Source organism: Sebastes fasciatus, chromosome 1 (assembly GCF_043250625.1).
Source record: "Sebastes fasciatus isolate fSebFas1 chromosome 1, fSebFas1.pri, whole genome shotgun sequence".
In the NCBI taxonomy this organism is placed as follows: Eukaryota; Metazoa; Chordata; class Actinopteri; order Perciformes; family Sebastidae; genus Sebastes; species Sebastes fasciatus.
In genome coordinates this window covers 29299105-29319863 of record NC_133795.1, presented here as the reverse complement: position 1 = coordinate 29319863, position 20759 = coordinate 29299105, and the positions used below count along the sequence as shown (strand labels likewise).

The window sequence follows — 20759 nt, the reverse complement described above, 5'->3', positions numbered from 1 at the left end:
AGGAATGGACAATTCTGACACAATGCACACATAGAGGTCTTTATCACCTGAGGTGGCACTGCTCAGGGATAGATAGAAAGGTTGGGTTGGGTTGGGGAGGAGGGGTATATATAAACTGGAAAAACAAAGTTCGGAAACTTGTGTTTGGTGGATTATTTCTCGGTTGTTACAATGCTAATTGGCATTGTATTTTACATCGTTGGAAAGCCTGTTTATTTACCTTCGCAATGATGTCCAACTTGTAAGGATCATGCATTTGTGGGATGAGCAGCACAGCTGATTATGTGGGTAGCGCCCAAGAAAAATTTGCCAAAATGCTCCGTCAATGGTAAACAGTGTATTCTCCTGTTGGTGTTGACTCTTGTTTTGAGTTGTTTGGTGGATTGGATGATTGAACTCTCTATCAGTAACAAGGAACAAACATGACATATTGGCTATTTTACACTTTGCATAGTCTAGATGCAAATGGGCGTGGCTTATATGGATAGATTCATCTGGACCAACAAAAACATTTTTAAAGGAAAGTTTTATATCTGAGACTTAACATTAAAAAGGTACATGCCAAAACGTAAAGTTCATCGTTATAACACCACCATCTGGTCAAATTGCACCACCTCCAACACTGCACTCCCTTGAGTTCTGAGCAATACACCCGTCAAGTGTGAAGTAGGTCGGATGAGCAGTTATCAAGATATGCACACAGACAGACAGACAGAGATTCCTCGCTATAGTTAGATATGCATATAGAAAGAAATCCGGCTAAACTGTAAGACTGAAACAGAAAAGGGGAGAGATACAGTCCATTAGCACTGGCAGCTCACGTGAATGAGTTAAGAGCAAGAGGGAAGAAAAACACCTGCAAATGCCTGCTGACTCCACTGCAAACCTTCCTACCTTCCAGTTTTCTTAGTTTCTTAGTTCCAACACAAACAGCAACAAAGTACTTTCTATCAGTGTCAACAGTGTTTGATGGTCGGGAAGACTGCTCATTAGCATGCTGAGACGCTCAGAGGTGAGAGCCACAACAATATTGGCGAATTTTGAGTCTTTGGTTTCCTCAGTTCAACTCATTATTTTGATGTTCCCGAGGAAGTCTGATCAAAGTTCTGATTCAACACATCGTCTCTTTGAGTCTCAGCTCCTCATATATGGCCCTTGAGGAGAAATCAACCAAAGTTGCTGGAGAAATGCAGCAACAACATATCAAGGTATGAAATGTATCTATTTGGAGCATTGGAGGGCAGACGGGGAAGTGCTCCTTTTTCGTGAAAGATGAGGATTTTGTTCTGTCCCACTCTGAGGATTACATTGTTAAAGAAATATGAAGGACTTCTTAGTCATGCAACTGGGATAATTGTGACATGTTTGGCAAGTGTGTCTTATAGTTAACTCCTAGTTTCTTGTCACTCTGCAGAATGTTCTTACAGCAAAGCAGAGACAAAATGGAAAGACGACAATGACAGAAGGACTTCTTTTTTCTGAATGAAAATTATCTTACCTTCAAGGATAACTTCTTTGCCAGTTTTCTTCAGCGCTTGCACAGCCTCATCGTGCGTGGCCTCCCGTAAGTCATAGCCATTGACAGACAATATGGCGTCACCGACATAAAGCGCCTCCGTCTGGTCAGCAGCCAGGCCCTTAAAAATCTTGGAGATGAGGATTGGCATCTTGTTCTCCTTCCCACCTGCGTGACAAGAAGGGGAAAATATTGCTGATTCATCTTGGAATTTCTTTTCAGGAACCAGCTGGCTTTACATACAGTAGTTGCACATTATACATACATTCACACTTGCACATTGCAACCCTAACACTCAGCTTCTGACCCCTAATCAGCTTTATCGCCGGAGCAGCTGGGAATTAAGCTATTTTCTACTTATACAATCCATGCAAAGTGCAAGTGCTTATGCTAAGAGCTCCAGTACTCTGACAAAATCGGATATGGCATGTTGTTAAAGGCTGTGGAATATGACGCTGGAAGCAAAATGCCAACTTCACACTGGAAGGTAGAGTTTGCAAGTCACATTGAAGGAGATGACAGCAGAAATAATAACTGACAGTGGAACCTAGGGGTGTGAATCACCAGAGGCGAATACGACATTATCACGATACTTAAGTCACAATACAATCCTATTGTGATTTTAAACATTTTGCGATATGCTGAGTAATACGATAAGATATATTGCGATGTATTGCGATTTATTACCTTTTTTCAACTGCAGATAATGCAGTTTGTTGACATCTGTTTTATCTAATAAGATACAGTTTTCACTCTGTTCATCTGAGAGTTTTCATTCACACGTTTTGAGGTCAGAGGTCAAGGAACCCCTTTGAAAATGACCATGCCAGTTTTTCCTCACCAAAATGTTGGACTTTGGAGCATTATTCCAAGACTGAGCCTGCTACAACCTCTGTAAGTCAGTATAGTGGCCGGGCCCCAGTAGACCGTCGGATTGTTAAGAGGTTAATAGTTTATATAATAAAGGATCAATACTTGACGTTCGTGTATCGGTATTGATATATCGCCATGCAAAATACTGCGATACTATCCTGTATAATTTTTTTTACCCAAGCTCCTTCCCCTAGTGGAACCCAAGACAAAGATAGCAACTTAGTTTAATATAAAGATACAGTGCATTATCAGTATGTTGTCCATTAACTGCATGTCATAAATACACAATTTAAACTCACACACACCTATTTTGAGTCCAACCATTGCAATCCCCATATCTGATCATGTAAACTTGTAAATTGACTTCAGTCACCTAAATTACAGAGAGCATATGAGGACAGACACAGACAGTAGCGATTACCCTCCTGTACTAACTTCCCCAGTTTCCCATCCCTCCCTCTCCCTCGCTATCTCTCCCTATCTCTCTCTCTCTTTCTCTCGTTAAATGAAGGTCAGCTAGTAGACTGATGGATCCGCCTCTTGCTGTGGGCTCCCACTCTCCTTGAGAAATATGGTCATTAATGTCAGCTGGCAGTTGGACTCTGGCCTTCGGGCTAGTGAGAAATGATCTGAAGGAGGATTACATTTAATTCATTTTAAATACATCTTCCACAGGTTGCTTCCTGTGGGTGATTCCTTTGGATTTAACTCATGTATCTTCCTTTGGAGGCAGCTGCATGGTGATCTTAATTTAAAAAAAAAAAAACAGACACACACCGGGGTGCTAAGCTGACACACTCCTACTATGCATGTCAGTCACTGTGCTGTTCAGGTTTGAGGAAGAGGGATTCTACTTGACCGCCTCGTGAAATCAGATTGTTGTTTACCTGCATGACTGAGTATTAGAAGTGAGGTGATGCCCTGTGCTGACTGAATCATGATGTGTTGATAGAGATTTTAAAGTGGAGATGACGTGAAGGGGACTTTCAGCAATTTTATCTGACATTTGACATTTGTCTGACATTGTCATGTTTGGCATATAAATTATTGAGTTGTGGTCAAAAACGTGTTTTTTGAGTTCACAGTGATCTTGACCTTTGACCTCCAAAATCAGTTCATCCTTGAGTCCAAGTAGACGCTTGTGCCAAATTTGAAGAAATTCCCTCCTGGTGTTCCTGAGATATAGCATTCATCAGAATGGTACGAACAGACAGACGGACTAACAATCGGAAAACGCGCAGGCATAAAAATCATTAACTTGAATAACAGTTTTGAATCTTTAAAGCTGAAGTAGGCGAGATTGGAGCAAATATGATTAAAAAAGATTTTTTATAAAACGGTCGCTATATCGTGACAGTAGTTCATGAAACAGGTAACCTGAAAAAAATCATGTGCATCTGTATCCTCCGATGTCCTCCGGTGCTCCTAACGGAATCTGCTAGATTTTACAGACCGGAGGAAGCCAAGCAGTAAGAGCTGATCTGAGGTCCGCTGTCCAGCTGCTGTCTATGAGAGCCAGCTGTCAATCACTCGCAAACTCCGACCAAACGGCCAAACTAGGCAGCGCTGATCAAATATGAATCAATATTGTTATGTCAATGCCTATTTCTCGCCTCAAATGTTTTCAGAATCATCTTGTAGTGCACGGTTTAGCTGTAAAATGAAAAAGTTTGTGACGCCGCCGCCAATGTGAAATTTGGTGAAGGAACACCAAGTTCCGGTCACATGACCGGAGCACAGCCAATAGGAACACTCTCTCAATGAAATGACCTGTGATTGGTCAAAGTCTCCCGTCACGGGCTAGATTTTCTAAAGCCTGAAAACAGAGCCATGAGGAGGAGCAGAAGTCTAGTTATCTCTCAGAACACTTGAATTAAAATATGCTATATGCTGTTATTATGGAATTTTTGCCCAATGATGGCAAAAATATACTGCCTACTGAAACTTTAAATACAGTAAATGTACAAGAATTTGCCACAAGGACATAGAGACGATTTGCAGAATTTCCCATGATAAATACAACCATATAAAGTTCTGCATAGCGCAAAGAAAAAGAGCACCTCTTGCAATCGACAGTAGTCCACACACTGCATACTTAACTGCAATCTTTCAAACACCAATATTCAGTCTCTGTTCAAATAATGTAGCATACAGTTAACTGGAAGTGTAAGTGGAGCTGTGACTGTCAGACAAGAACTGAATTAATAAAAAAAGAGCAGTTTTTGGCAACTGTTAAATGCCCTAGAGACACCTGAGCATGTCAGAAATGAACATACTGAACACTGCTAATCAGTGGGGGAGACAGCAGACCATCATATACAGGTCTAGCCATGCCTAACAGTAACACTGTAACCCGCCAGAGAGACATGGTTTCTATTCTGACTGCTCGGCATGGATGAAACTGCAGAAGGACCAAAAAGATATGAGCACAACACCGCTAAGCCAATACTATGGACTTTAATGCCCTTTATATTGTGAGGCATAACCAACTCGGTATGGTATGCTTCAACTTGGGTGTGACAATTCCCACTCAAGGGCTCAAGTTACTGGATGCCATGTTATTATTAGTATTATTATTACGTTATGTTATTCTACCTCACTCATTGTAGGCCACAGCTAAAACAATATCTGCTTACCATTGTTTTTCATTTGAGTTTAAGGCTAATTTCAGATCTGTAGAATAATTGTTTTTTATACTTTTATTTTCTTTCTGTTGTTGTTGTCACTATGTCTTCAGTAAAGCACTTTGAATTATTCTATACACCGATCAGCCATAACATTAGGTCAGCATGGGGACCCTGACCAGTCTGCGGCTACTCAGCTCCATACGCAACAAACTGCGATGCACTGTGTGTTCTGACACCTTTCTATCAGAACCAGTATTAGCTTTTTCAGCAATTTGAGCTACAATAGCTCTTCTATTGGATCGGACAACACGGGCCAGCCTTCGCTCGCCACGTGCATCAATGAGCCTTGGGTCTGACCCTGTCGCCGGTTCACCAGTTTTCCTTCCTCGGACCACTTTTGGTAAGTCTTGACCACTGCAGACCGGGAACATCCCACAAGAGCTGCAGTTTTTGGAGATGCTCTGACCCAGTCGTCTAGCCATCACAATGTTGCCCTTGTCAATCATCCTTACGCTTGCCCATTTTTTCTGCTTCCAACACAAAGTTCAAAGTTCAAAATGTTCACTTGCTGTCTAATATATCCCACCCACTGCCAGGTGCCATTGGTCTTAATGTTATGGCTGATCAGTGTATATGAAATGTGCTGTACAGATAAAGTTGCCTTGGGTTACCTTTTAGGAAACATAAAAAAAAAAACTAAACACTTATACTATTCTTTGTAACAAAGGGAGATTATTGTGGTCTGTTTGTAAGGAGAGACAATCTATTTAGCTCTGTAGGAAGAAGTGGTAGAGGAGGAGGAGTTGCAACTCTACTACTATTGACTTTCTGTGGGATTGTATTGCTGAGGAACTGTTGGTCTGATCAGTGCTCTCTGATACTCTGACACTCACTCGGTCCTCTGGTACCCTGTGCTAATACAACCCCAAAATCCTGATAGAAGGTGAGTCAGCCAAGTCTAAATATTAGTATTTTCAGCTGATTATTCACTAAAGAAAACATACTTATTAATATTATATTCCATTTATGCCAATAGATCCCCCTAAATGTTAGATACTGTTCCTTTAAGTAATGCCATTGCTTGTTTCTCAGCAGTTTACAGTCCTGCTGACACTTATTCCCTGATCAATATCTAACACAATTAAGATGGAAAAATACGATATTTGTGGTTCTGAATGTCAAGTTAAATGGTCTGCTGCCCTGTGAGAGGCCAGTGTCCTGCTCACTGCCCCCATCCAAACCTTCCCCAGCTGGTTTGAGGATTAAATTTGAATACCTCTCGGTCACAAGTTGCTTCTCTGACCTTCAGCTTACCTTTGCCCCCAATTTGAACTACCATAGAAACTGTAGTGAATTACATTGCTCTATATTCTCCTTTCAGCGCATGACAACTCCATAGTACTATTAGCAGCAATACACATACCGCAGACTGTATGTATCGCCTACATGAAGGATTTAAAGCCACTAGACATCCAGCAATTATTGACTACAGGGACTATTCAAGTATTTATAGAATTTACATTTAAAAAGTACTTATAAAGTGTACCCTGAAGTGCACTAAACTGAAGAGTAAAGCAGTTAAAATTGAAAAATGTTGACAGAAAACATTACTGCTGGCTGCTGATGCAGCTACAAAATGAATTGAAAGTCTCAAATGCAGGGTAGATGTAGGGAACGATTATTGCCAGTGCAGGATATGGCCAGTGACCTTTCAGCTTCATTAAAACGTGACACAAACCCATGCTAATAGAGTGCTTCTCGCCACAGCATTTCCCACTTAACCAACAGCAGTGCTATCTCCTTTTACTTGATGAATGGCGGAAATTGATGTGAAGGATCTATTTTAAGTAAATGGTTGGACAAGTAGGCAAAAAAGACCTGGTCGTTCGAGAGGATGGCAGTGACATCGGTGTCAAAGTGATGAGAGGATGATATTGGTGTCCAAATGACTTGGCACTTGACTCTGCAGATGGTAGATATTTGAATCGATAAGGAGACAAAATGACTTGATGTAAGTGAAGGTGGCGAAGATTCTTTTCACCCCCTGCTTTGACAAACTATTAAGTTAAACTATGAAGCAGTCGAAGGAGGTGAGGGTACCCAAGTACTGCACACAGTGCCCCTTTTCCACCTTTATATGGAATTTCTATTTCTCTTCCTCTCTTCAAGTTTGCTTCCAATCTGAAATACCTCTCGCTGACATGACTGCTGAATCAACATCGCTGACATATTGTAGGAAAAATACCGTCAATACTGTATGTCTGCCACTCCTACACAACCCTTAATCCTCCCATATTCCCTTCCCATCCCTACCTTTTTTTTCCTCCAACTTTTCATGTCAAACACAGTTCAGCACCCTGCCAGCTGGCAGCCTGTCACTCAGCTGACAGGTGGGTGGCGGGTGGAGGAGGTGGGGTGGAGCCACTATGATAGGTAAATGAATGGTACCGGTTTATACAACACTGACATGTACCTAATTAGGCAATTTTGTGCTAACAATGTGTTTTGTTGCGATAATGCTCCTTTCAAAGGATTCGGCGTGATCAGCATTTAACTTCATCAAACTTCATCAGCTGCAGAGTTGCACGCAGTGCTAATGAGCGCTGGAACAAACAACAGGAACACAAACCTTCAAAACAATGTGGTTGCATATTCCTGATGAACTTGCAGAGCCACATAAGGAGAGACTAGCTTTTTAATAATAGATATGTTACATAACAGTGCTGCACCTGAGCCTTGTTAGCTGACAAAAAATATCTGTGTCTAGAGCAGGGGTCTCAAACTCGCGGCCCGCGGGCCAATTGCGGCCCGCAAGACGATATTTTGTGGCCCCCACCTTGATATGAAAGTTTAATGTTAGTGCGGCCCGCAAATTTTTTTTTTTTTATAAAGTTTTTTTTGGGGGCATTTTTTCATTTTTATTGACAGGACAGTGGATAGAGTCTTGGAAAGGGGGGAGAGAGAGAGTGGATGCGGAAAGGGCCACAGGCCGGATTCGAACCCGGGCCGCCGCGGTCAGGACCAAGTCTTGTTACATGGGCGCCCGCTCTACCAACTGAGCTAACCAGGCGCCCTCGGCCCGCGAGTTTTATGTGAATGGCAGTTTGCCGTGGAAGGTCCCTTTGTTGCGCGAGCCCGAGCTGAACGAACCTACCAATCACAGTGGGGTATATGGCTCCCGGGGACGGGCAATCGGCCGGGCTTGATGCAAGCAGAGAAACATTTCACAACAACTGTGGCGGCGCCCGTGTAACATCGCATAAACTCGATTAAAGCTTGATTTATACTTCTGCGTTGAATCGACGCCGTAGCCTGACGTGCACCTCTCCAGAAATGTAACTACACGTCGCGGCGACGCAGACCGCAACAGCTGTGATTGGTCCAGTCTCTCAGCGATGCTGAGCGGCCAGGACCAAGTTCTACTTCTCTCTGCCTCCATCTTTTCAATGTTTGTTCACACAAATCCACTCAGATATATTTTCTCTTTTCGGCGTTGCAGTAATGTCAGTAAAAGTTCTGTGGTTCAACAGTTATTAGCTCCAACTCCGCTCAGTTTCTGTTTGTAGTACAAGAAGAAGAAGGAAACTCATAGAGACGCCGCCGCCAACTAGCGGTTTGGTGGTGTAATTGCAGAGCAACACAAACACAGCAGGCACAACTTTATTGCGGAGTGACACCAAGTGGAATGAATATATATCTTGTCACACAGCCCCAATCATGTCTTTTTCAAAGCCTGCAGTGAAGAGAAAGGTTGGTGACGAGCACAGACAATTTCAGGAAAAGTGGGAGACGCAATAGAGGCCATGTTCAGAAGAACCGTTCATGTTCTTCAATGTTCCATTAATGTTCAGGACAGTTCATGTTCAGAAGAACCCATTCAAGTTAAAGAACTGTTAATAATGACGTTTGAGAAGATTGTTTTTTTTTTTAACAAAGCTTTTTTTGTGGAATACCTGATGCGGCCCAGCCTCACCCAGACTCTGCCTCCAGCGGCCCCCAGGTAAATTGAGTTTGAGACCACTGGTCTAGAGAGTTGGAGGCATCAAAACATGGTTTCATAATGTTTACCCTAAAAATCCCTAGCATTGTTTTTGAACTTGCAATGAACCAAAACACACCTCACTGGCATAAAACCCACTGGGACAATATAAACAATGTCAGGGAAGCTATTAAATCCACATCATGTTTGTTGTGATACTGTTATTGTGACTTAAATTGTGGCAAAACCATATGGTGCATTCAAATGAAACTCGTGAGCTTGTGTTTACAACATGGGAAGTCGTGTACACAATATGCTTGGCGTTCAAGTGGTTAAGTCGTGAGAACACCGCTGCTAAGCAACGGCAATATTAACGTTACTGTCTGCGTCTAGAAGCCACAGAGGCTAACAATTTAGCAAGATAGCAAGTGGGTAACTTGCAAAGGCATAATGACAGAGGAAAAAGATGAAGCCGTTGGCAATATCAACAATATATTAACTTATTATGCACTGAAAATGAACTTCCATGGCCTCCACCATTTCTGACAACGTCAACATACACGTCACAACTCGTAAACTCTGAACTTTCAGAATCTTTCCACTTACGAGGTTGTGAATACCACAAGAGGGGGACGTTTATATGGACTCTTCTCGTGAACATGGTAAACACGACCCCATTTGAAGGCACCAAGAGACTGTATATAAAGATGGACGACATTAAAGCTCCCAAAAAGTGAAGCAAAAACATCTTGATCACCCCTGGTGGCTGGCTGCAGTATAGGTCATAAATCCCACCCCCTCTATGTTAGCGGATGGGACATGGGCCAAATTAAAAAAAACAAAGTACACCTCAAATTGATTTTTCCCAAAGATGGTCTCTGTCATTTTAGTTATTTGATGCTAAAAAGGGGGTGAGACATCATGATTGACAGCTGTGAATGACAGCTGCTCTGAGTGAAGTAGTCGCAGCCAGAGGCTCAGGAATTGTACGAGAGAGGAGATATAACTTTAATTTCCCATAACCGTCACAAGTCTGTGTAATAGAACATGTGTCAATTTGATCATAAATGTATTTATAGAGATATTATGGTTAGCTGTTGTGTCTTTCTAGCCAAACAGCTACTGTGGTGCTAATGTAGCAGCTAGGTGGCTCACACTAACAAGCTGCGGCCGTGCTCAGTTCGTGATTGGCTCGGCGGGAGTGTGGGCGGGACCTCGATACTGCGGCTCCAGCCCCCCCGATCACTACTGCGCAGATTCTGGCTCCAAATGATGTCAAAATATCAATATGGCAGCTCCCGTATCAGGGATATTTTGGCTTCACTTTTGTACAGTGGGAAGAAGTGGAGATCCAACTATACCGTCTACGGGCAAAACTCACTAAGCTCACACCAGAGTGTTACACCCAGACCTGCAAAAGCACTCTCCCTCTGACCAGTGGGCCTGTCTAGAGATCTGGAGCCTCACTTCCTAGCCTCTCCTCTTAAATTTAGACATGTGATAGTAAAGGTTGACTGCCTCCATTGCTTTTTCTGCAAGCCAGGGTGGGCTCCCTAAAATTAACACTAGTGGAGTACTCCAATCCCAGCCACATAGCTTTCATCCTTGGCCAATGACAACTGCTTGCTGTGGGTTCCTCTCCTCTCAGCTGTTCACAATGTGGTGTCAACTAGCCCACAACAACTTCGCCCTGTTCTTTCATTTGCTTCACCCCGTTTCCTTTTCACACGGTACTATTTCCTACTGTCTTTTTTTCCCTTTCTACTCATTTGACCTCTTGCTGGCTTGTTCCAAGTCCCGTTTCATGCTCTTTATGCCTTTCTCTTTCTAGCCCTCTGCTATAGACCCTTCTTCCTCCCTCTCTTCATCGCTTGCCTTTGAACAACCGGCATCACACAACAATGTCAAGTCGGCAGGGTGCCAGCTATGATTTTGTTTTAATAACATGCTGTATGATTTTCAAAGCCACCCATTTCCACAAAGATGGACATTACATTTATGTCATTAGGGGGTTGGCTTTGTTGTTGTTGCGGTTGGTGGCGGCAGCAGTGGTGGTGGTGGGGGGGATTCAAATTAACATGTCACCAGCAGCTACGATGATGAGCCATCTTTGCAACATGACAATGGTGCGAGTCCAAAGCTGTCCATCAAATCGACCCAGTGCAAGCCAAGTGATAACCTGTCAATGCATGCAGACTGCAGACCTCTTAGGAGGTGGAGGCTTTAACTCACACGCATGCAAGATCAAACACAATATACATACATATCAGAATGCAGGTCCATTATTCACCATTATTGTTGTGATAGTGTTTGACTCACAACTCAAGTGCAATCTTCACCATCATAACCCCAGACAAGTCTAGTTTAAGCCAGGGAGATGGAAACCTAACGTGGGCCACAGGAAGATTAAAATGACCGTGAACTAATTGGTACCAAAATGCATAGCGATATAAAGCAAAAACGTTTTTTAGTAGAGTAAAAAGGCTTGAATCTATCTTGTCAAAACAGCCTACTAAATTTGGGCTAAACAAAATTGAAAGACAAAGTTGATCATCTCCAGGAAATAAAAATCTGAATATAGCCTATTGCTCAGACTGCATTATCACTGTGCTGTCTGTTTTATCTTTTGTATTTACATAGCTTCCCAATGCTCAGCCATCCTAGTCTTCTCTACACTGAGATCTTCATTGAGATAGTAGCCTGTTGCTGCAGGTCGAAGAAACAGGACAAGGAAAAGGCTTTTATCAGCCGCTGAACAGTACACGGCGCAGGTATGTAAGTCTGGCTTGTGAGATATGGAGAGGTCACGTCCTTTTCCCATTGGAAGGGTTACAGGGGCAATGCTAGTGTAACTGATGTAGAAGCACAGATGCATCTTTGCTCACTCAAAGACAAAGATAAACAGCAAAAACGATCTTTTAGCCAACCGAAGTAGTTTATATTCTGTAAAAATAGTGATGGATTTACTCTTTTTTCTATGACTCCACTTTCACCACTTTCATATAGTACTGAATTTGTAGGCACCCTTCAGAAATATGGCTCAAAAGATGACAAAAATAAGTGTTATACCACAAAACAACTGCAAAATCACAGTTGCTAACAGTTTTGTTTGTCTTGGTTTCATGTTGGACCCTGTTGGAGGTCCTCTGACCTTGTTATCCTCTGACTTTAGTGAGTGTGCTGGACCCTAAAGTAGCTAGCTAACTCAAATTTAAAAAATAAAAAGGAAGATTGGTATTAAAAGAATCCCTTAAAACTCCGCCGGCCCGCCATGTCATTTTAGCTTGTCGGGAAGATCCCTAAATAACGCTACAAAGTTATGCTAAATTTTGTCAAGGATAAACTGGCATGGCCATATTCAAAGGGGTCCGTAGACCTCTGACCTCAAGATATGTGAATGAAAATGGGTTATATGGGTAGCCACGAGTCTCCCCTTTACAGACATGCCCACTTTATGATAATCACATGCAGTTTTGGGCAAAAACCATGCAGTTTCCTGCATGCAGTATAAATGTGTTATTTTCGCCTATACTAAAATGGTGTATTTGAATATTTCTGCATACTGGGGTCCCTAAACAGTCTTGGAATTACATAAATTGGGTATCACTGTAAAGCTGAAACTATTGTGGATCCAATGAGCCCAACTGTATTCATGTGTGATGATGTCAATCCCCATAGTAGCCGTTTCATTGCAGTGAAACCATTTTTTTTAAATTTGACCTCATTGTATAAAATGACCTGTGGTGACCTCTAGGATAATCACAGCCTCATGAAACTTTACAGCCACAAACTAGAGATCTAGGGCATTCAGGGGATGGGTGGCTTTCCTAGGCATATTGACAATAAGAGGGTGTCTGAACAGAACAGAAGTGCTCGCCATCTAATTGCCGAAAAATGCAATTCTTGCAGAAATCTCCAATATGTCAAAATTTGTTGATACCAAATGCATACACAGCATGGCTTTTTCTATGGTGTTTCTCAAGGCCTTTGTGTCTTAATGTGGTATTTTGGAGGGATTATTGATCATTTTTATCAATTCTCAAATGGTAAAAAAAATGGTTAAAATAAGCACCAAATCTGTGTAACAAATGGTATCAACCCAAACATTGCTGCAACAACTTATGAGACATAATAGAGCATGGGAATGACCATCATTTACTTCTATCATAATGTTCTAAGCCCTGATACACTTCCACAATTTATTTTAATTAAAGGGACTGTTTGTAACTTCTTACACATATAAATCACCCGGGTCGGTGTCCCATGCGCGCTTGCATATGCGCACTCACGTGTGGCTACGCTGTTCAGACAAGACTCCAACACAAACTACACGGAAGCACCAAAACCGCAAAGTTATATCTAGTGAAGCCCGTGTGTTAAACAGTGTTGGCCGCGGTCGTAGTACGAGGGGGAGGCCGTAGCTTTGGTCTCCAGGGCCGGAGTCTCTGCTGTACTCTGCTCCTCTGCCTGCCTGCCTTCACTCAGCTCGCTCCACCTCACATGCATGCGCGCACACTACACACTGCAGAAGACTTCGTAGCTCTGAGAATATCGTGTATATAGTGAATGTACAGTGGACGTTTGTGCAGAAATAACTGCTGCAGCTCCTCGAGACCAATAGAGGTTTTCCGTGTCTTGTGAAGTGACAGGGCTCCGCAGTGAGTTACGTTATCGTCTCCGACCGGGTGCCGGTGTCTTCCTCCGACCGCGGTCGGGAGGCTGAAGCAGGAAAAGCCAACACTAGGATCAGCAGTGATTCATGGAGAGACCTTCATCTGGTCAGCTAACATTACTGCCAAGCAGGTGAAATATAGAGTGATATTGTGGTTTTAGCTGACGTGTGTCGCCTCACTCTTTTGAGCGATGCTCGTTCATGTCTACTTAGAGCGAGCACAAGCGCGAGCCCGACGCTGACTTTCGTTGACTTAACGGCCACAGGTGTCGCTGTTAACAAGCATTTCTGAAAGTTACAAATAGTCCCTTTAATGACTAGAACAACTTGACACAGTAGTGAGCTGCACCTTAAATGAATCTTCAGGTTCCCTTTCAGTCAGATGTTGTACACCACCACTTCTATGTGACATATACTGCTGACTATGCATCTACCCCTGAACACCCCCTTGGATATATTATATATGGTAGCTATTAGGAGTTCTCTAAGAACATGTACGTATTAGAAACGGGTGTTTTTGAGGCAGGAAGCTACACTCTTAACCAAGTTAGTTTCACCGTTTTACCATGAGGAACGCCACGCTGTCTAAAAAGAAGAAGACCTAGCTTAGCTTAATGTTACACGACAGCAGCTAATAGCCTCTCTCCGTCGGGCGGCGACTCTCTCTCTCTCTCTCTGGGACACTAACATGGTTCCCCCCGTCGAGCTGAAGCACAGCGTGAGAGAATCACAGCTGTCAGTTCTTCTCTGTGTAAAACAAACAACAGCCTCTAAATGTATTAAAGGCTGAGTCCAAAACACGATTAAAAGAGTTTGTCTTTGTTGCTAAACGGTCAGTTTGAAATAACGGTCAGTTTGAAATAACGGTCAGTTTTGAAAGTTAGTTAACTGACGGTTAGTCGACGGTTGTGTTTCCTCCGTCGTTGACAAACTGCTCTCAAACTAGCCACAAACTTGCTGCTAAGTGACATTTTACTCGCTGTTTATGAAGTTTCTTACCCTTAATACTGATCCCGAGTCCTCCAACATCTTGCTTGGTAACTCTCACGGTGCGTTTCACGTTGGTGATGGTTTCCGGGACCGGAGAAGACGAGCTGCTGAGGTTTGGGGGGTCTCCGTTGAGAGCACCGGTACCGGCGTTGGGCTGCGGCTTCGCGGGCTCCTCGGCGCCCTCCCCGGGGTTCACCGTGAGCGTGTCCTCGGTGAGAGTGGCCAACACCCGGATCCAGCGGTCCACGGTCACTCGGAGTTCCAGCAGTCCCGTTTTCTGCGCCTTCATCGCGGCAGCCATGTTCAACGCATTCCTGGAATAACTCTAGACTAGTAGACGGGCTGGCAGGCAGTCCTGTACAGAGATAGAGAGAGAGGGGGTGGAGGAGGGGAGGGATGGTAGGGGGCATTCCTCCTCTCTCTCTCTCTCTGTCTCCCTCTCTCTAGACTTTGTCCCCCTCCACAGAGCTTTATATCCAGTATAGTAAGAAGTCAAGTTAATTGAGGGTGATACGATTAGCAACGGTGTTGACACACACACGCTCAGAGTTCAAAGAGCTTCTTGTCCCCATTAATGAACTGTGAGTCACACATAATTAACTTTTTGATTCATTTCATTATTTATTTATTTCAAAGTGCATTGAATTGGCCTGGCTCAGATCACAGATCTAATTTGCAGTGTGCCTAACAGACACAAAATCACTGCACATCACAGTGTGCACATCTATATAGAGGTTCTGTCATGAGGAACATACAGAAATCAATAGTGCTTCTTCCAAGGCCAGATATAATACCGATCTGCCTTTCCAGTGGATATACAGCTCATATCAGGCATGACCTCCACAAATTAGTCTTCAGTGTGAACTCTGCTGACAGGAAACATGCTTATAGCCTACCTAATTTGACCATGTTATTGCTCCATGAATCTCTCAGCTTAAACGAAATAAGGATGCTTTATTAGTTCTCGTTCAGCTTAATTCACAAAAAAACATTCAGATTTTGCCTTGAGTGAGTGAGAGATCAAATGAAAATGACACAAACTCTTTATTTTTATTCATTTTTATTTATTTTTATTTATTTTTATTTAACCTTTATTTAACCAGGTTAGTCCCATTGAGATTAATAACCTCTTTTCCAAGGGAGACCTGCATGGCCAAGATGGTCAGATGCAATAACAAAAAGTTGCAGACACATTGACACAAATAGAGATAAAATAAAATTCACAAACACTAAAAGCACTAAAATTTGCATTAAAAGAGAACTATCTAAAGACAAATGGGGGGACAAAAAGGAACTTTTCTGGGAATCAGCTGTACAACAAGGGGGCTAAAAACATTGGCATGCCACAGAGTCTTCAAATTCCAGGCTGAGGGTGCAGAATATGCAAAAGCCCTTTCCCCAATTTTTGTCTGAGCTTTTGGGACAGAGAGCACAAAGACGTCCTGTGAGCGCAGTGAATACTGTCCACAATTCTTTTGCGTAATAAAAACACTTGAGTATTGTGGGAGCAAACCCAGAATCACATATGACTATGGCAATGACTGCTCCTTGGTTAAACTGCTTGTGGAAAATAAACCCTCCGATCAATACACGCCAAAATCTTAATAAATGGTAGACGCAGGACGAGGTGCTCTCTAACGGGTGTTTAGCCCCCCCAAGCTTCCCTCCAGTAGGCACTAAATGAGTTGGCAGCACAGCATGAGCACTGATAAAAGCCGAATCAATAGGCTACTGGCCACAGACCAAGACCTGATGCGCCGGACGGAGTTGCATATATAGAGTGAAGAGAAAGAGTTAAAGAGCCGGTATGTAGGTTTTTTTTATTGCTAATGTGTGAACAGGTTGTAACCTAACTTAAAAAATGAGACCTTCCGCGACTTTCTGGGTTTCCTCTATTCGCCTGTATAGACTGCTTTTCATGTTAAGAATGTGGGCTGTTTTTTCCAGGAAAATCCAATGGATGTGACGTCATGCTTTTACTCTCTTCGGCTCTGCTACGGGGCTCATAGTGTGCAACCATAGCTAACGTTCGGTTAGAAATGGAGTCCCGCTAACGCCAACAAACGACTAGCCCCCACCACAGAAAATAACAAAGTTATGTCTAGTGAAGCCCATTTTGCAAAACAGGAATGCAACTACAACTACAACCAAAACTAAGATCAACGATGTAGATCAACATCGGCCGGGCCTTCGATTCACGGAGGGACCTTCGTTTAGTTTTGGGTTTCAAAACAAACCCAGAGCTGGCAAAAAATCCTATTGGACAGGTAAGCTAACATTACTGCCAAGCATGTGAAATATATAGTGATATATTGTGGTTTTAGCTGGCTAATGTTGCTAACATGAATCAACATGATGCCTGGGATCACGTTCAGTCTTGCATGTGTGGCCTCACTGTTCTGACCAATCTTTGTATTTGCGAGCACAAGCGCGAGCAGCAGGACGATGAATGGCCACAGGTATCACTGTTAACAAGCAATTTCTGATTTTTACATAGAACCCCTTTAAATGTTGGCTAAGAAGTTTGCTGTTAGTTGTCTTTGAATGGGTAGAGCATTTAGGTCAATAGTTTGATTCACACTGGGGTTATCCATCCCAGAAATGCATGTAGGTTGCATACAGTATTATAAAGATTTGTGAGTATTTTCCATTTATTCCAGTCCATAAGTTTACATCTTGAATACTTTCCTCTGAACCATTCTTTTCTGATTTAATTCCTTTATTTTCAGTCTGATCCATCAAGCAATTCCATTTATTTTCAGTCCACACTTTGATTTGCAATACCTCATATATGCGCTAATCACTTTGTGCAAATCCCTAGTTTTTTTTTTTTTTTTCAATAATACATATTTAAAATAATGTTGAAAACACCAAAAAAATGCTGTCTAATGGCCTACAGTATATGTTTGAAACTAATTTATAATAAACTCTGATTTCAGCAGTAATACGCGATGACAAAGCCATTTGGTCCTGGTCCTGACTCTCAACTCAACATGGATAATAAGTAGGCCTATATTGCACTGTCTTGGTGACTCAGCAGAGGTGCACTTAATTGCGCAGAGTAGACATTAACAACACGCGTGAGTCACTGAAACAAGCTGATGAAGCAGTCCACGTTTTCCCATGCTCCACTGCATCTGCAAGTAATCTGGCAGCCCTTCAGCTGTGTGTGTGGCAGCCTGCGTTGCATCTGCTTCACAGCAGGTGAAAAAGCAAAGAAGTTCCAACACCCGCCACCCCAATTTTAGAAAAACACTCTTCTGGGTAGGGTTGGCGAGGGGGCAATTGCTTCCTTAATGAAAACAAGTTTGGAACATTGACTGAAAAGTGCTCTGAACCCTGACACGTGGTTTAAAGATGTGCATCTGTTAATAAAAAACCTCCTTATAGCTGGAAAGCAGCTAAGCAGATGAACCCACCCTCCACCAGAAACTGCTGCATTCATTTATACGTAGTTACTTTGATACATATTGAGATGTAGTTTTATTTCCTTTTGCTGAATTTCATTCATGCATTGAACATAATGCACTGAATGTTCTGCTCAGCACAGGCTGTTTAAAGGTTGTTTCTCAATCTTCTGTCTCACTCTAGTGGTCAAATGGCTCCATTACTTCAAGACAGACACATTTAAATGGTGCCAGACGAGGGTTTTGAATATGAGGCAAATATTTGGAAAGGGATATTCAATATTTTCTACCTTCCTTTGTTTGATTAATTATTGTGGGATGCCAGTTTTATTGTAATAGAAATAACAAAGAAATAAAACAGAGTTAAGAATAGCTTTAAGGGCAACATTTCAGACTTTTTGCTAGGTATCGGCATTGCTTGTCTCTTTTTCCCAAAAACCAGGCTGACAGATTTTAGTTTATTCGACCTTGCAAACATTTTTTATTTCACAGATTGATAATAATATATGTCATTTATAGATTAATCTCTTGAGCATAAGATTAAATATACAATAACTGTGCCATCAACTAACACTACACCACAGTAATCTGTCCCAGGATTAAATGCACCACCGTTATTAAATTTATATATCCAACCATATGTCCAGTGAAAATGCAGGCGTTTTCAAACAAAAAGCTCTCCGTAGAAGTCCTGTAGGTTTTAAAGGAAAAAAAGAAAGAATTTAGAAAAATATTAAGGAAAATATTATTACTCAAGGAGTCTTCCTGATGGCTGATTCAAGTACATAGTTAAACAGCTGGTTTTATTGATTTAAAAGCCATAAATTAATGGTTAGGGTTTGGCAATATGGCCAAAATGTTCCATCCCGATATAGGTCATTTCATATCTCGATAACAATATCACAATATTGCATGTTTTCTGATAATTCAATAAATAAATGGTCTATATGAAATAACTACATGGTAAAGCATATTTTTGTATACTCCCTGTGTGAATTATTAAATACTTGACAAATAAAAAGTACAGAGTATTTTGTTATTTAATAAGTGCAAAATGAACATAACAGTTTCAAGTGAAATTATAGAGAATGTTGTGGCGAACATTGTATAGCGTGTAAAAAACACAGCTTTAGTGAGAACAACGTTTTTTTGTTCATACTTAAATCAAGATACAATGCATAATATAATGTATAATCTATCTATATCTGCTGATCGTTTTGGTTATAGCCCACAGATGTACTGCATGGTCAATGTAAGATTCAGTCAGGCTCTCTCTGTCTCTTTTAAACGTTCAAGATGGGGTAAAATTATAATGAACGTGATACATTTAATTGAGGAAACGGATGATTATATATACAGTATATGCAGGTTTTTTATATGACTCCCCATAAACTTTCACCTATACTTGCACTGTAGTACAATTCTTTGTTCAGACAAAAACACTTGGATGTACTATTTAGCACATGTATAGAACACCACATATAGCAACAATGAGCAGGGACGATTTAACGACGGTGCTCGCCCGCCTTAAGCAGTGCATCTACCTAATGATGTTTAGCATTATGACAAAGCGTTTGACCATCTGACCTCCTGTCTATACATCTGTCAGTCTATTCCTTTGTGACGTGAATGGCAGGTGGCCGGCCTATCTTTCACAGTACCACCAGGCCTTCATATTTTTTTCAAAGCTCTAATGAATGGGACAACGGGATTTGTAAGGATCTCTTGCACACAAAAGAAAAGATCTCCTTTCATAGAAAACACATTTGGAGTTATAGGAGTTGATGTAGTCATATTGAAAAGTTGCTTGTCATATGGAAACATATGTACAGTGCTTTCCATAAGTATGTGGACGGTGACATATTGTGAGTTTTTTGGCTCTACTCCAGCCGGGTTGATGTATTGTAAACAATAGTCACTACATACAAAACAACAATACTCGTCTCATAAAATGAGGCATTATTATACCCAACAGTATATGAAATATTTGAAATTATCTCCACCTCAGCCAACACCAACATTAATATACTTCTTACATGAAGTTAATGCATCAATAATAATAATAATCCAATAATACAAAATGTATTATAATATGATATTCTGAAAGGGACAATTCTACATAACAAGTACTTTGAGTCAATTTTGTTGCAAGTACTTCTCTACTTTTTCTTAAGTAACTTAACTGTATTTTGCAGTGGGCTACTGCTACTTTACTTAAGTAGGACTTGCCACTGTCAATATAAATCCTACTCATGCAATATATAGACATCTTTACATGTACATACGGTACATTATCATCCAGTCCATGTACCGTATATACATTGAGTATTTATTTCTTTGCACTATTTGTATTGTTCACAACTTACAGAACACTTGACTTGTATATAGACATATTTTATTGTTGGTCATTGGTGCTTTTTACATATATTTATATAATATTTATATATACACCTATTTTTTCACTTCTTGTGTACTTAATAGTCCTGTCTGTTTTTTACCTTTATTTTTCCAGCTTTGTTGTCCTTGTCGCTGTTATTTCGATATCTGTGTAAGTACATTGAGAGAGAGATGCATGAAACCGGAGTCAAATTACTTGTGTACTGTATATGTACTTGGCAAATAAATCTGATTCTGATTCTGATCTGGAAACTTCTTCCAGCACTGCCAAAAACCTATGATTTAATTGAGTGAAAAT

The 20759-nt window shown here is 41.4% G+C and overlaps 1 protein-coding gene across 1 annotated transcript in view; it reads right to left on the bottom strand.

Moving 5' to 3' along the window:
• Positions 1-15079, bottom strand: part of snta1 (syntrophin, alpha 1) — a 42460-nt gene extending 27381 nt beyond the window's left edge. The window contains exons 1-2 of the mRNA XM_074641912.1: positions 14667-15079; positions 1499-1684 (exon numbers count right to left, since the gene is read on the bottom strand). Of these exons, the coding sequence (XP_074498013.1) occupies positions 1499-1684; positions 14667-14958 (478 nt within the window). The 5' untranslated portion in view covers positions 14959-15079. The remainder of the gene's footprint in view (positions 1-1498; positions 1685-14666) is intronic.
• Between the last annotated feature and the right edge of the window lie 5680 nt (positions 15080-20759).